The sequence below is a fragment of the Austrofundulus limnaeus genome, unplaced genomic scaffold (genome assembly GCF_001266775.1).
Source record: "Austrofundulus limnaeus strain Quisiro unplaced genomic scaffold, Austrofundulus_limnaeus-1.0 Scaffold40, whole genome shotgun sequence".
Taxonomy (NCBI): Eukaryota; Metazoa; Chordata; class Actinopteri; order Cyprinodontiformes; family Rivulidae; genus Austrofundulus; species Austrofundulus limnaeus.
The window spans coordinates 1,427,618-1,440,741 of NW_013952442.1; the positions used below are offsets into that span (position 1 = coordinate 1,427,618).

Sequence of the window (13,124 nt, forward strand, 5' to 3'; positions counted from 1 at the left end):
TTGGGATTCAAGTGAGAACTCTCTGAAATCTTGAGTTGTTTTTTTCTAGTTTTGTTAATTGATATCTTTGCTGAAATGTGATTATACCAAGTTGTGTAGTTGTTGTGTAACTATTGCTGCTTCTCAGGCCAACCTTCATGCTCTGATTCAGCTGAAACCAGCTGTGTCCCACCTGGGAGACAAAGGCCTCCTGCTGCTCCTCAGGTGTGTTTTTCTTACCAGAACAAAACCTATAGTAGCTATAACCTACTCAGTGTGTAGGTTTTTAAATCTGTCTACCTGCCTTTTACTCCTTTTTATATTCCTTCTTTCTGTTTAGGTTCCTGTCCATTCCCAAAGGTTTCTCCTACCTCAATGAGAGGGGTTATGTCAGCAAACAGCTGGATAAATGGCACAAGGTTCTAATTTATTTATTTTTGCTTATTTGTTTCTTTTAAATAAGCTACAACAAAAGCAAATACTAACAGAAGTTTATGTTGGATTGTTTATCTGAATTGCAGGAGTACAACCTGAAATATGTGGATCTGATAGAGGAGCAGCTCAACGAAGCGCTAACAACGTACCGCAAACCCGTCGATGGGGACAACTACGTCAGACGCAGCAACCAAAGGTGAGACGTCCGAATCGGTTAGCTTCTGGCAGTCTGCGGTTTCAGTTTGTTTGTTTATTTATTTATTTATTTATTTATTTATTTATTTATTTATTTATTTATTTATTTATTTATTTATTTATCAATCGTATTTGTTGGGGCTGTTTCTCCAGGTTACAAAGACCAAATGTGTATTTACCTGTGCACTTGTACGGTCAGCTGGTTCATGATAAAACCGGCTGTCATCTGTTGGAGTCTCAGGTAATCCCCAGATCTCTGTTTTTCACCCATATTTAATTTCTCTGGCAGGCAGGTTTTCTAATGTCTGTTTTATAATTTTTCTTGAAGAATATAGTTCCAGACCTCAGCTACATGGTCCGCTTCCCGATGCTGGACACCTGGGAGGGCATTAAACAGCTGAAGGCTGCTCTCTGGGCTCTGGTCTGCGAAGCTGTTTAATTAAAAGCCATCAGTTCATCCTTTAGTGCGTATGTAGTTACTGATTGTGTGTTGTTTTGCTTTCAGGGCAACATTGGCTCTTCTAACTGGGGACTGAATCTCCTGCAAGAGGAGAATGTGCTCCCTGACATCCTGACATTGGCTCAGCACTGCGAGGTGCTGTCAGTGCGTGGGTGAGCCGATTTTCACTTTTATTCACCCGCACGTGGTTCACAGCAGCGAGTCTAATATGATTTCCTCTCCTCTCCGCAGGACCTGTGTTTATGTCCTTGGTGTGATTTCCAAGACCAAACAGGGCTGTGAGGTGCTCAAGCAGTACAGCTGGGATGCGGTCAGACACAGTCGCCGGACACTGTGGCCCGTCACTCCGGACGAGGTCGACACGCAGCCCACCTCTGAGCTGTCTTCAGTACCGAGCACGCTCAGTCTGAACTCTGAGTCCACCAGCTCCCGCCACAACAGTGAAAGCGAGTCTCAACCAAGTATGTATCATATAATATTTCTAGACTGACTTAATCTTACTTAATACTACTAATGAAGATATTTATTTGAACAAAACTTCTGTCAAGCAAGGTTATAATAGTTTTGGATTTTTCATTATAGTTTAGTTTTATTTCGTTGTGACATTTTTTCTTTTAATTCAGTTAGTTTTAATTAGTTTTTACAGTGGATTTGCTAGTTTTTATTAGTTATTATTGCATTTTAATGCTTAGTTTTAGTTTACTTTAGTAATTAGTTCTTTTAGTTTTTTTTTTAGTTTGAATAAACATATTTGCCAATGCATCAAGCTTGTGATGTTCCTGTGAGTTAACTAACCAACAGCTATTTCTTCGCTAGTTAAAGCAGTCCATCATAGCGACACCTTCCTAAAATAACAGTGTAACTCAATTTTGCCAACTAAAAACTTGGGCAATTATTTTAGGATGACAATAGTTGTCTCCAACCTGGTGCTACCTGTTGCTTGTTCAAAGATCCACGTCTCAAAATAAATGGACAAACCCTAAAACCAGGGTTCATGCAGGGTCTTAAAAGTCTAAAAAAAAGTCTAAAGTTTGAAAATCAAAATTTTAGGCCTAAAAACATCTTAAAAACACCCAGATTTTCATCCAAGGACTTAAATTTTGTTTTGTCAAGTCTTAATTCTTTTTACTTTCTATCATTCCCAAGAAGTGTTGGTTGCATAAATAAACAGAGTAAAGAGCCATAGTTAGAGAGTGACGCGATCTGTGTTCATGAAGGGCTAAGTTTTCTACCAGTCTTTGTGTGCATGAAACCACAAGTCCTGTCATAACTACAGGCAAAAGATGGCACAGTTTGCTTCAATGTTTTCAGCCTCTTTGCTGCTACAACCCCCTGCATATGACGACTTGTTCACCCTCCAAAAAAACAAAGTTCAGTCATGTCCACTGCTTGTGGTTTAAACATGGGAAAGTGTGTTTTCAATGAGACTTTGCTTGATATCAGTGATTTTTGCATTCGGTTGGAAGCGGTCCACAGCAGTTGAGAAGAAGGTCTCATAGATATGACCGTTTAATTAAAATAATTTAGTGTTAATTTTGTGGCATAAATTATTATTATTATTATTATTATTATTATTTAGTGTTGTATTAAAATTAAATATTCTTTAATAGCTAAATTGATAGCAATAAAAGGTTTCTATTTTAAAATTTCTGGGACCATTTGTTTCTGTTAATGCAACGATTTGGTCTTAAATGTCATTCCTAATGGTCTTAAAAGGTCTTAATGAAACCTGCACGAACCCTGTAAAACTAAAGATATTTTAACTATAGTTTCAGTTAGTTTTAGTTAGTTTTGTAAAAAGATTATACAGTTTTAGTTAGTTATCGTTTTTTTAAATTTTATTACAGTTTTTATTTATTTTAGTTAATTAAAAAAAAAATTCAATTTCAATTTTCGTTATTTATTTAGTTTTCGTTAACAATCATAACTCTGCTGTTAAGTCTCTGACCACCATCATTGTGTATTTCTGAGTGGAGCACAACACTTTAATGTAATAATACACATTGATATTATAAGTTATATTAATCTTATTACTGACATTGTTTTTAATTATTTGAGAAACATTTTGAAAGTTAAAAGGTTTGTAGTAAAACCAGACTGAAAAGTTAATTGAAGTTGGTCTATAATAATGTTTTACAGGCTTCACAGACTTCAGCTAATTCAAAATGCTGCACCTGTTCTAAGATCTCTGACTGGCTTCCTGTTCAGACCTGAACCTTGTACCGTTACCCAATCAGGAGAAGCTGCTTTCTGGTGTTTTGCTCCACTGACATGAAATAAACAGCCTTTAGATCAGAGACAATCCCCCGTTAGAAATATTTTAATTAAAAAGTGAAAATGTTTAGATTACTTTCAAAATGCACTTTTTTTTTTTTTTTACACATCTGCTATTTAACTTTCAACCCCTGCTTCATTTCCAATACCCTTTTTTTTGTTTGTTTGTTTTCAGACGTGTACATCCTGGACGATGAAAAGTGTGACATTCTGGACTCTGATTACTACACACACTCCAAAACCATCAAAGATCGCAGCCCCTTCACGTTCATATCGTCTTCGCGTTTTGTTCGCCCCCGCTTCCTCAACTCGCTGTCCCTCCCCAGCAAGAAAATACGCTCTACTAGTGATCCTAAGGCCATCTCTGGCTGCCACACCCCCACTGAGGTGAAGACCGACAGCCTGAGACGGAACAGGACGGTGACGGAGCCGTCCATTTACAGCCCGAACCAGGGGGACGTCTTCATCTCGGTGTTCAATGGCAGAGGAATGCCAAGAAGTCCAACGGTTAGCCTAGAGACGTCTTTTGTTGGGACCAGGGGGGGCTCTGAGGAGCAGCTTGTGGACGGCAGGCTGGTGAAGGGTGGGGGAGGCTCAGGCCTCGGGCTCAGCGGTCTAGGCGGACACGGGGCCGTGGAGCAGCATATCCGGGAGAGGGAGCAGAGCAGCCGAGAGCGTCTGGCAGGAGACGGAGGCTCCTCCTCCGGCGGAGTCAACGTGGGAGGGAGCGGCGGGGGTACGCAGTTTAAAAGCCGCAGTCAGAGCTTTAACACGGACACCACGACCAGCGGCATCAGCTCCATGAGCTCCAGCCCCTCCCGGGAAACCGTGGGGAACCCCGAGCAGCCTGAGCTGGACTCCGCCGACTGCGTGAGCCTCAACACCGTTGTGTCTGCCAGAACTGTCAAAACCCTCTCCCCCCTCAGCCCCCAGGCTCAGACTAACCACATGTCCACGTCCAAGTCCTCCGCCGTCTCTCTGGTACCGCCGGGCTCCTCGCACACGCTCCCCCGCCGAGCTCAGTCCCTCAAATCCCCCTCCGTGACCACCATTAAGAGCCTGGCCGACTGCAGCTTCATGTACACCAGCCCGAGGGACGCGCTGGGCTACGCCACGCTGAAGAGGCTGCAGCAGCAGAGGATACACCCGTCTTTGTCCCACAGTGAGGCGCTGGCCTCGCCTGCCAAAGACGTGCTGTTTACAGACACCATCACCATGAAGACCGGCAGCCTGGACTCCAGGTTAACCCCTCGCAGGTGGGTCGACCAGCACTAAATGAGCGGTTATTTTCTTATAATGATTGTTTTTTGTGTAGTGATTGTTTTTGTGTAATGATTGTTTTTGTGTAATGGGGACGTTGAGTTTTCACTAATCTCCAAACAAGCTGACATTTTTCCTGCTTTAATGTAGCCTTAGCTGTTATATTAGTGGGTTTTTTTTTTATTATTCTGCTGTGGCCTTGACAGATGTGAGAGTGTGTATTTGTGCACTTTATACTTTATCAGGCTATCAGATAGGAGGCGCACCTGTCCAGAACCTACGGTCCCAAGTCCATACCGCAGGCTGTCCAGAACTCTTGTACCGCGGTGGGTGGACCTGCCCAGTGTCCTCCTCAGTAGAGACACACCTTCTAGTTCTGATTGTTCCTTTTATTAGAGCAGCAGCTCAGTGCCTGCAGTGTTTTTGACCTGTAGTGTCCATGTAGACCGCTATGTTTTTATATTTAGTCCCCATTTGGTGACTATAGGTCAAGGTTTGTTTGCATGATTTCAGTTCATTTGACTATAATTGCATTTAAAAACAAGGAGAGGAGTGTAGAAGGTCACAGCACAGAAGACAAGTTGTCCAACTACAGAACCTCATTCCCACCTAATATAATTAAATTCCTCAGAAAACATGGAGAAATATGAAACCTTTTTAAAATATTTACCTCCCTGTTGGTGATTGTTGTGTGTGAAGCTGCTGAGTTTAACAAGTCCCCGTCTCCTGTGGTTTTATCCACCATGTTCCTACTCTCTCCCAGTCTCTCTCCCCGGATCCTCTCACGCACCTCTCCTCTTGCCCTGCCTAGATTCCTGAAAGCTCTCAGCTTTGCCTCTCTGGATAAAGAGGAGCTGCTCAGCCCCATCAACCAAAGCACCCTGCACCGCTGCTCCTCAGTGCGCTCGATGGTCTCCAGTGCCACCTTCGGCTGCAGCGACGACTACGTTGGCCTGGCGCTGCCTGTGAACATCAACGATATGTTCCACATTAGGGACTCGACCTACTTTCAGCAGAGGATCAGCCCGCCCTCAGAGGAGCGGAAACGCTTCCTCTTTGGTGACGGAGATGGTAAAAAGCTACTTCTTACCTGGTTAACTGAGCACGTAGGAATGAATTTGAAATAAAAATGTTTGTTTTGCCTCTCCAGGAGATCGGCCTGCTGTCCCGTTACTGAAGCAGCAGTTCAGTATCTCTGAGCTGATCGTGTGTCGAGGCGAGACCCCTAACCACATAGTGGGCTCAGAGGAGACGGGCCTGCAGGATCACACTGAAGAAAACTGCCTGTACTGCGTGGGAGCCATCGTTCTGGGATATCCCACAAAGCCACAGATCAACAGCACACACTCTCGCACAGGTGAGGGGACATTGTCTCACACGGGCCTGCTTTGATCTCACTACAGAATGACGAGACGGGAATACTTTTGTTCAGCAGATTATGTTGACTTCCCATCATGGGGAGGACAGAGCGGTCATCGTCTGGAGGTGATGCCCCAGTCCAAGTTCTCCGGGGTGTCAGGCTGCAGCGATGCTGCCGTGTCGCAGGGCTCGGTTTGCAGCACGCCCACACCCAGTGACATTGTCATTGGTAAGAGCTCTGACGCTACAATGTGTAAATACAAAAAGAAAAATAAGTAGGTCCTCTGGGTGGACTTATTTTTTCTTTTTGATTTTTTTCTACCTGGATTACTGAGATGCATCAGGACAATGTGTAAATACACACAATGAGAATGCACTAACTCATAAACACAGTTTATTCACAATGGAACATGGTAAACACATTTTGAAGTTAATGGCAACAACACATCTCAAAATGATGACAGGGCAACAATAAACTGTACATGATAATAGTTTGAATAATAAATGTCTGAAAGGGCATTTTACAACTAATTAGGTAAATTGGGAGCAGATTGGTAAGAGGACTGGTTAGTTAGAAAAAAGCTAGAGACACAGACTCTCTTTGAAGTAAAGATGGGCAAAGGATCACCAGTCTATGAGAAACTGTGACTAAAAAAGTGGATCGATTTCAGAATAAAGTTTGTCAGTGGAAGATTTGGAAGGCTTTAAATAATATCATCTTCTACTGTTCACAGTACCAGCAAAATATTTTTACACAACTTCAGAATCAGTTTCCTGCCAGAAGAATCTGCTGTTCAAACGACTAATCCACAAAAAGAATAAAAGTGCAGCAAATTATTTACCTTGACTGGACAAAAAGATGTACTTATACAACGGAGTATTAGGGCCACACAACAAGATTTTTTTTAATTATTATTATTATTACGAGATAAAAGTCATAATATTACGAGAAAAAAAGTCATAATCTTACATGACGTGTCCATTTTCTGTTCCTCACTTCCTCCTTATTTTCCACACCTGTGTACAGCCATGTGTCTGTGTTTATAAAGTAGTCCATGATGACTTGGGTCACTGTTAGATTAGTATGCTTTCATCCAAATTAGCTACGTGACGACTAAATCTGTCAATGCATCCATTAAGTACAATACAGCTTTAGTAGTCGTTTGCACAATTTCCAAGTCCTGCTACTGATAATTTGATGCTAATGTGCTAAAAGATTAATATTTATTTTAAGCAAAACTAAAGAACAGCTTGACTAGTTGCTCAACATTCCTCATTTTAATGCAGTGATAACTGCATGTTTTTTCATGTAAAGGCTAGAATATTGACTTTTTCTCGTAATATTATGACTCTCATAATATTACAACTTTATTCTCATATTACGACTTTATTCTCATAATATTACGACTTTATTCTCATAATATTACGACTTTATTCTCATAATATTACGACTTTATTCTCATAATATTACGACTTTATTCTCATATTACGACTTTATTCTCATTACGACTTTATTCTCATAATATTATGTCTTTATTCTCATAATATTATGACTTTATTCTCATATTATGACATTATTCTCATATTACAACTTTATTCTCATATTATGACTTTATTTTAATATTAGTTTAATCTCGTAATATTATGACTTTAGTCTCATTATGACTTTATTCTCATAATATTATGACTTTATTCTCATAATATTATGACTTTATTCTCATATTATGACTTCTTGTAATATTATGACTTTATTCTCATAATATTATGACTTTATTCTCATAATATTACGACTTTATTCTCATAATATTACGACTTTATTCTCATATTATGACTTTATTCTCATATTACGACTTTATTCTCATAATATTATGACTTTATTTTAATATTAGTTTAATCCCATAATATTATGACTTTAATCTCGTAATTTAATTTTTTTTTTAAATCTCATGTGGCCCTAATACGCTGTCGTAGTATTTATGAGGAATAATGAATAAAGAAATGGAATTTGTTGGGTTCTCTAGGTGGCAAGGCGATATCTGAGGACGGCCCCGCCTCTCGGGTCTTGCTGAGGAAGGAGATTCTCCGCCTCATCATCAATCTCAGCTCCTCTGTAGGAACCAAAGGCCACGAAACAGGACTACTGACGTAAGCTCCTCCCCCTCGATCTTAACCTCTCAGCAGCCAACATAACATTTCCCTGCAGAACTTTGCATAATTACAAGAAGATTGATATGTTTTACTTGTTAGTGGTTTAGTGTGTCTGAAAAGTGTTTTTGTCTTTGCTTCAGGATAAAAGAAAAGTTTCCATATGCGTTTGATGACATATGCCTGTACTCCGAGGTTTCTCACCTCTTAGCCCACTGTATGTTTCGCCTGACCTCAAGACGCTTCATACAGGAGCTCTTCCAGGACGTTCAGTTCATGCCAGTAAGAACTCAATCCTCTCTCTATCTTTTAAAAATCAAGACTCTTGTTTTTGTTGGGTATTTCACTGTTTTCCCGTCCCTGTCTCAGATGTACGAAGAAGCCGAGGTGATGCTGACGAAGCTACCAAAACCGGCCGAGGAGGACGTTAACCCCCCAGCAGAGTCCTGATCCTCCCCGCGCCCCACCCTGTTCTGTGCACTGCTTCAGTCCCGGCTCCTAACAATCATGGACAGAAGGCAGAGACTGGGGCTCCAAGGACAGGAAAGATTTGGGGCGTGTTCCTATTCTGCTTCAAACAAAAGTATCGCCGCCAAGGAAAAAGAAGACGGTCGTCACCCGAACGTTCTTTGAGCAAATATGAGCTGGAAACAAAAAAAGACATCTGTTTCTGCAAAACAAATTGACCAAGACAAAACCACAGGGAGCAGTTTAGATGAATTCTGTTCTCACGTGAGGTTGGGAATCTCGAGCAACACTCAGTTATATATTAAAAATAATGCTAAAGGACAAGTTGGATCATTAGGACGAATTCTCATCTTGTTTTAAAACCACGCATTATGTTATTTTACAGATGAGGTGATTTTCTGTCATGGAATGAATTAGGCACGTTGTCCGAACGACTCGAGGTTCCTCAGACCTTTTCTTCAACAAAACACTACAGAAGGATCCTGCTGTTTTAACTCTTAACTCGAACCTCCCTGGTTCTTGTCCCACTCCGTTTTAGCCAGATATGTGCTTTTGCGTCTCTTTCCTCACCACCTCTTACAACTTTTAGCCTCTTATCCACTCATTACCTTTCTATTTCCTCTATTACAGACAATCAAACATCACTAATGTTGTATTTTCTAAAGCATTATATCGACCACCTCTCTACTCCATAGATAAGAAGCATAGCATGTAAGTTAATGATAGTTTATTCCATCCTTTACTTGCTTAGGACCTTTTTAATGTTTTTTTCTTCAGCCGTTGCATTTCTGCTAGGCCTCATGAAGGTGGTCTTTGAAAGACTCTCACTTGTGTAAGTTATATTTCGAATGGTTGATGACATTTCTAGCACCAAACAGCGCACACACTTTTCCGTGAACCTCGCAGCTTCTTTTCACAATGCCTTCTTACCTCTGCACTTCACCTTTACCGCATGTTCAACAAGCATGGCAAAGTTGTGACGCCACCCTGCCGTATTTCTGGCTTTGAAAACCCTTTTTTTTTTAATAGGATGCCATCACATGCTGCCATACCTTGTAGGACTGTAGTTATCCCAGGATCTGTTTCCACAATGCAATATATCACTATGTGTCATTTGGTGAGGAGGAGGAGAGCGGTGCAGTGCTATGACTAAAGGATATGTAAAAGGTTTGTTTTTGCTATAATGCTGCTACACAAATRGACTCGTAGAGGTGATTCATAGATCTGCTGAGTGATGTCAGACCCGATCTATTTATTGTCTGTACCACAGTGAGCTCAACCAGAGAAGAAGAAAAAGTTATTTATATTTTTCCTCAAGACTGTATAATAATTTAATTTTTTTCCTTTTTTTGTTTTTGTTTTTGTTCTTTGTTTTTGCCTGAATTGTGGTTTCCCTTGTATAATGTGTACAGTATGTTTTTGGGGGCATTTATGACCTAAAGAAACATACAATCCTATCAAAGGGATGCATTGTTAATAAAAACAAAATTGGAAACACTTGAATCGATTTCTTGTTTTTAAAAGATGCCCTCATCGATTGCTCCGTTGTCGTGAGAAAAACAAGAAGTCAAAACGAAAGGCTTGAGGGATTTTTATGGGATAAATCTTGTGCCAGCAGGAATTGAATTTGAATTGCTCAGATTGAATCTGAAAATGCATAATTTGAAATTGAATGCATTGATTTGAAAATTAATTTTACTAAATTTAATGTTTTGAAACTGAATTTTGGTTTATTAAGAATTCAGTTTGACTACTTTCACTTTCAGTTCCAAAATCGGGTACTGCAAACTGCAGCTAGGTGTATTGGATTTTTGTGTCACACATCCTGGTCCTTGAGAAAGCCAGCCAGAGTGATCAAACACAGATCCACAGATTTACATTTCACTTTGGTGAAGTTTCCCTTCTGTATGTAACAGAGTTGATGCAATCCACCGTAAAATTGACATTTTTTTGTTGCAGTGATTAGTTTTACCTATAGAAAATGTTATATTTACATCCCATCATGGATCACATACAGGTGCTGGTCATAAAATTAGAATATCATGAAAAAGTAGATTTATTTCAGTAATTCCATTTAAAAAGTGAAACTTGTATATTATATTCATAAATTACATACAAACTCATATATTTCAAATGTTTATTTCGTTTAATTTTGATGATTACAAATGACAACAAATGAAAATCTCAAATTCAGCATATCAGAAAATTAGAATATTACTGAAGACCAATAAAAACAAAGGATTTATAGAAATGTTGGCCAACTGAAAAGTATGAACATGAAAAGTATGAGCATGTACAGCACTCAGTATTTAGTTGGGGCTCCTTTGGCCTGTATTACTGCAGCAATGCGGCGTGGCATGGAGTCGATCAGTCTGTGGCACTGCTCAGGTGTTATGATAGCCCAGGTTGCTCTAATAGTGGCTTTTAGCTCTTCTGAATTGTTGGGTCTGGTGTATTGCATCTTCTTCTTCACAATACCCCATAGATTTTCTGTGGGGTTAAGGTCAGGAGAGTTTGCTGGCCAATTAAGAACAGGGATACCATGGTCCTTCAACCAGGTACTGGTAGCTTTGGCACTGTGTGCAGGTGCCAAGTCCTGTTGGAAAATGAAATCTGCATCTCCAAAAAGTTGGTCAGCAGCAGGAAGCATGAAGTGCTCTAAAACTTCCTGGTATGTGGCTGCGTTGACCCTGGACCTCAGAAAACACAATGGACCAACACCAGCAGATGACATGGCACCCCAAACCATCACTGACTGTGGAAACTTTACACTGGACTTCAAGCAACGTGGATGAAGTGCCTCTCTTCTTTTCCTCCAGACTCTGGGACCTTGATTTCCAAAGGAAATGCAAAATTTACTTTCATCAGAGAACATGACTTTGGACCACTCACCAGCAGTCCAGTCCTGTTTCTCTGTAGCCCAGGCAAGACGCTTCTGACGCTGTCTGTGGTTCAAGAGTGGCTTGACACAAGGAATGCGACAGCAGAAACCCATGTCTTTCAWACGTCTGTGTGTGGTGGTTCCTGAAGCACTCACTCCAGCTGCAGTCCACTCTTTGTGAATCTCCCCCACATTTTTGAATGGGTTTTGTTTCACAATCCTCTCCAGGGTGCGGTTATCTCTCTTGCTTGTACATTTTTTTCGACCACATCTTTTCCTTCCCTTCGCCTCTCTATTAATGTGCTTGGACACAGAGCTCTGTGAACAGCCAGCCTCTTTAGCGATGACCTTTTGTGTCTTGCCCTCCTTGTGCAAGGTGTCGATGGTCGTCTTTTGGACAACTGTCAAGTCAGCAGTCTTCCCCATGATTGTGTAGCCTATAGAACTAGACTGAAAGACCATTTAAAGGCCTTTGCAGGTGGTTTGAGTTAATTAGCTGATTAGAGTGTGGTACCAGGTGCCATCCATTTTGAACCTTTTCACAAGATTCTAATTTTCTGATATGCTGAATTTGAGATTTTCATTTGTTGTCATTTGTAATCATCAAAATTAAACGAAATAAACATTTGAAATATATGAGTTTGTATGTAATGTATGAATATAATATACAAGTTTCACTTTTTAAATGGAATTACTGAAATAAATCTACTTTTTCATGATATTCTAATTTTATGACCAGCACCTGTATTGATCAGATGCTGCTGATGACTGATCCATGATGTAAATGTAACATTTTCTATACATAAAATTCATCACTGCAATAAAATAACTTTGTTTTTGTCACTTTTACGGTGGATTGTATCAACTCTTTAAGGGAAGCTTCACCAAAGTGAAATGTAAATCTGTGGATCTGTGTTTGATTATTCTGGCTGGCTTTCTCAAGGACCAGGATGTGACAAAAATCTGAATTATGGAACTGAAAGTGAAAGTAGTCAAGATGAATTTTTAATAAAACAAAATACAGTTTCAAAGCAAATTAGTTCAAATTCAAAACTTTAAATTTAGTTTCAAATCATTAAATTCAGTTTCAATTTAGTGTCATTTATTTTCAAACTAATGCATTCAATTTCAAATTATGCACGATTCAATCTGAGCAATTCAAATTCAATTCCTGCTGGCACAAGATTTATCCCACAGGTTTATTAAATTAATATCACCTAAGATTGAGATGTTGCCAAAGTCTGGCATCATGAAACGTTTGTTGTAAAGATAATCTCTTATCAGCTCATTTGTCACAGCTCATCAGAGTCAGAGGGTAGTATCAGTAATTAAGGCAGTTTGACCTGGCATCAGACAGGTTTTCTCCAGAACGATTCTGCAGGACTGAAATAAACGAATCACTGAATCTTATTTTGGATTATTATGATCTTCATTTAGACTTCATAAACTGCAACGTGTGTGAGTTTCATGAACTTCAGAGGACTGTAGATCTTAAAGTATTTGCATCTTAGAGGTAGGAGTATTTGTGAAACATGATTCTTGTACTGTTGTATCAGCTCTGAAGTGATGCTCACACACACAAAACACCTGTTGCAGCAATCCTGTTTTTTAAAGCACTTTTTGGGAAAAGATGATGAATTTATGTTTGGTAAAACTCTTGATCTAGAA

At 39.9% G+C, this 13,124-nt stretch overlaps 1 protein-coding gene across 2 annotated transcripts in view; it reads left to right on the forward strand.

Annotated features, from left to right (window-relative positions):
* LOC106516712 (rapamycin-insensitive companion of mTOR) overlaps positions 1-10,078 on the forward strand; it is a 17,214-nt gene extending 7,136 nt beyond the window's left edge. Inside the window, exons 14-27 of one of the 2 annotated variants that reach the window (XM_014007209.1) lie at positions 128-204; positions 320-398; positions 501-610; positions 763-850; positions 938-1,030; positions 1,115-1,221; positions 1,301-1,530; positions 3,519-4,599; positions 5,415-5,674; positions 5,754-5,960; positions 6,036-6,191; positions 7,984-8,107; positions 8,251-8,389; positions 8,477-10,078. In XM_014007209.1, coding sequence (XP_013862663.1) covers positions 128-204; positions 320-398; positions 501-610; positions 763-850; positions 938-1,030; positions 1,115-1,221; positions 1,301-1,530; positions 3,519-4,599; positions 5,415-5,674; positions 5,754-5,960; positions 6,036-6,191; positions 7,984-8,107; positions 8,251-8,389; positions 8,477-8,557 — 2,832 coding nt within the window. In that variant the 3' untranslated portion in view covers positions 8,558-10,078. The remainder of the gene's footprint in view (positions 1-127; positions 205-319; positions 399-500; positions 611-762; positions 851-937; positions 1,031-1,114; positions 1,222-1,300; positions 1,531-3,518; positions 4,600-5,414; positions 5,675-5,753; positions 5,961-6,035; positions 6,192-7,983; positions 8,108-8,250; positions 8,390-8,476) is intronic. The other variant, XM_014007210.1, reaches the window with a different exon arrangement.
* Positions 10,079-13,124: the final 3,046 nt, after the last annotated feature.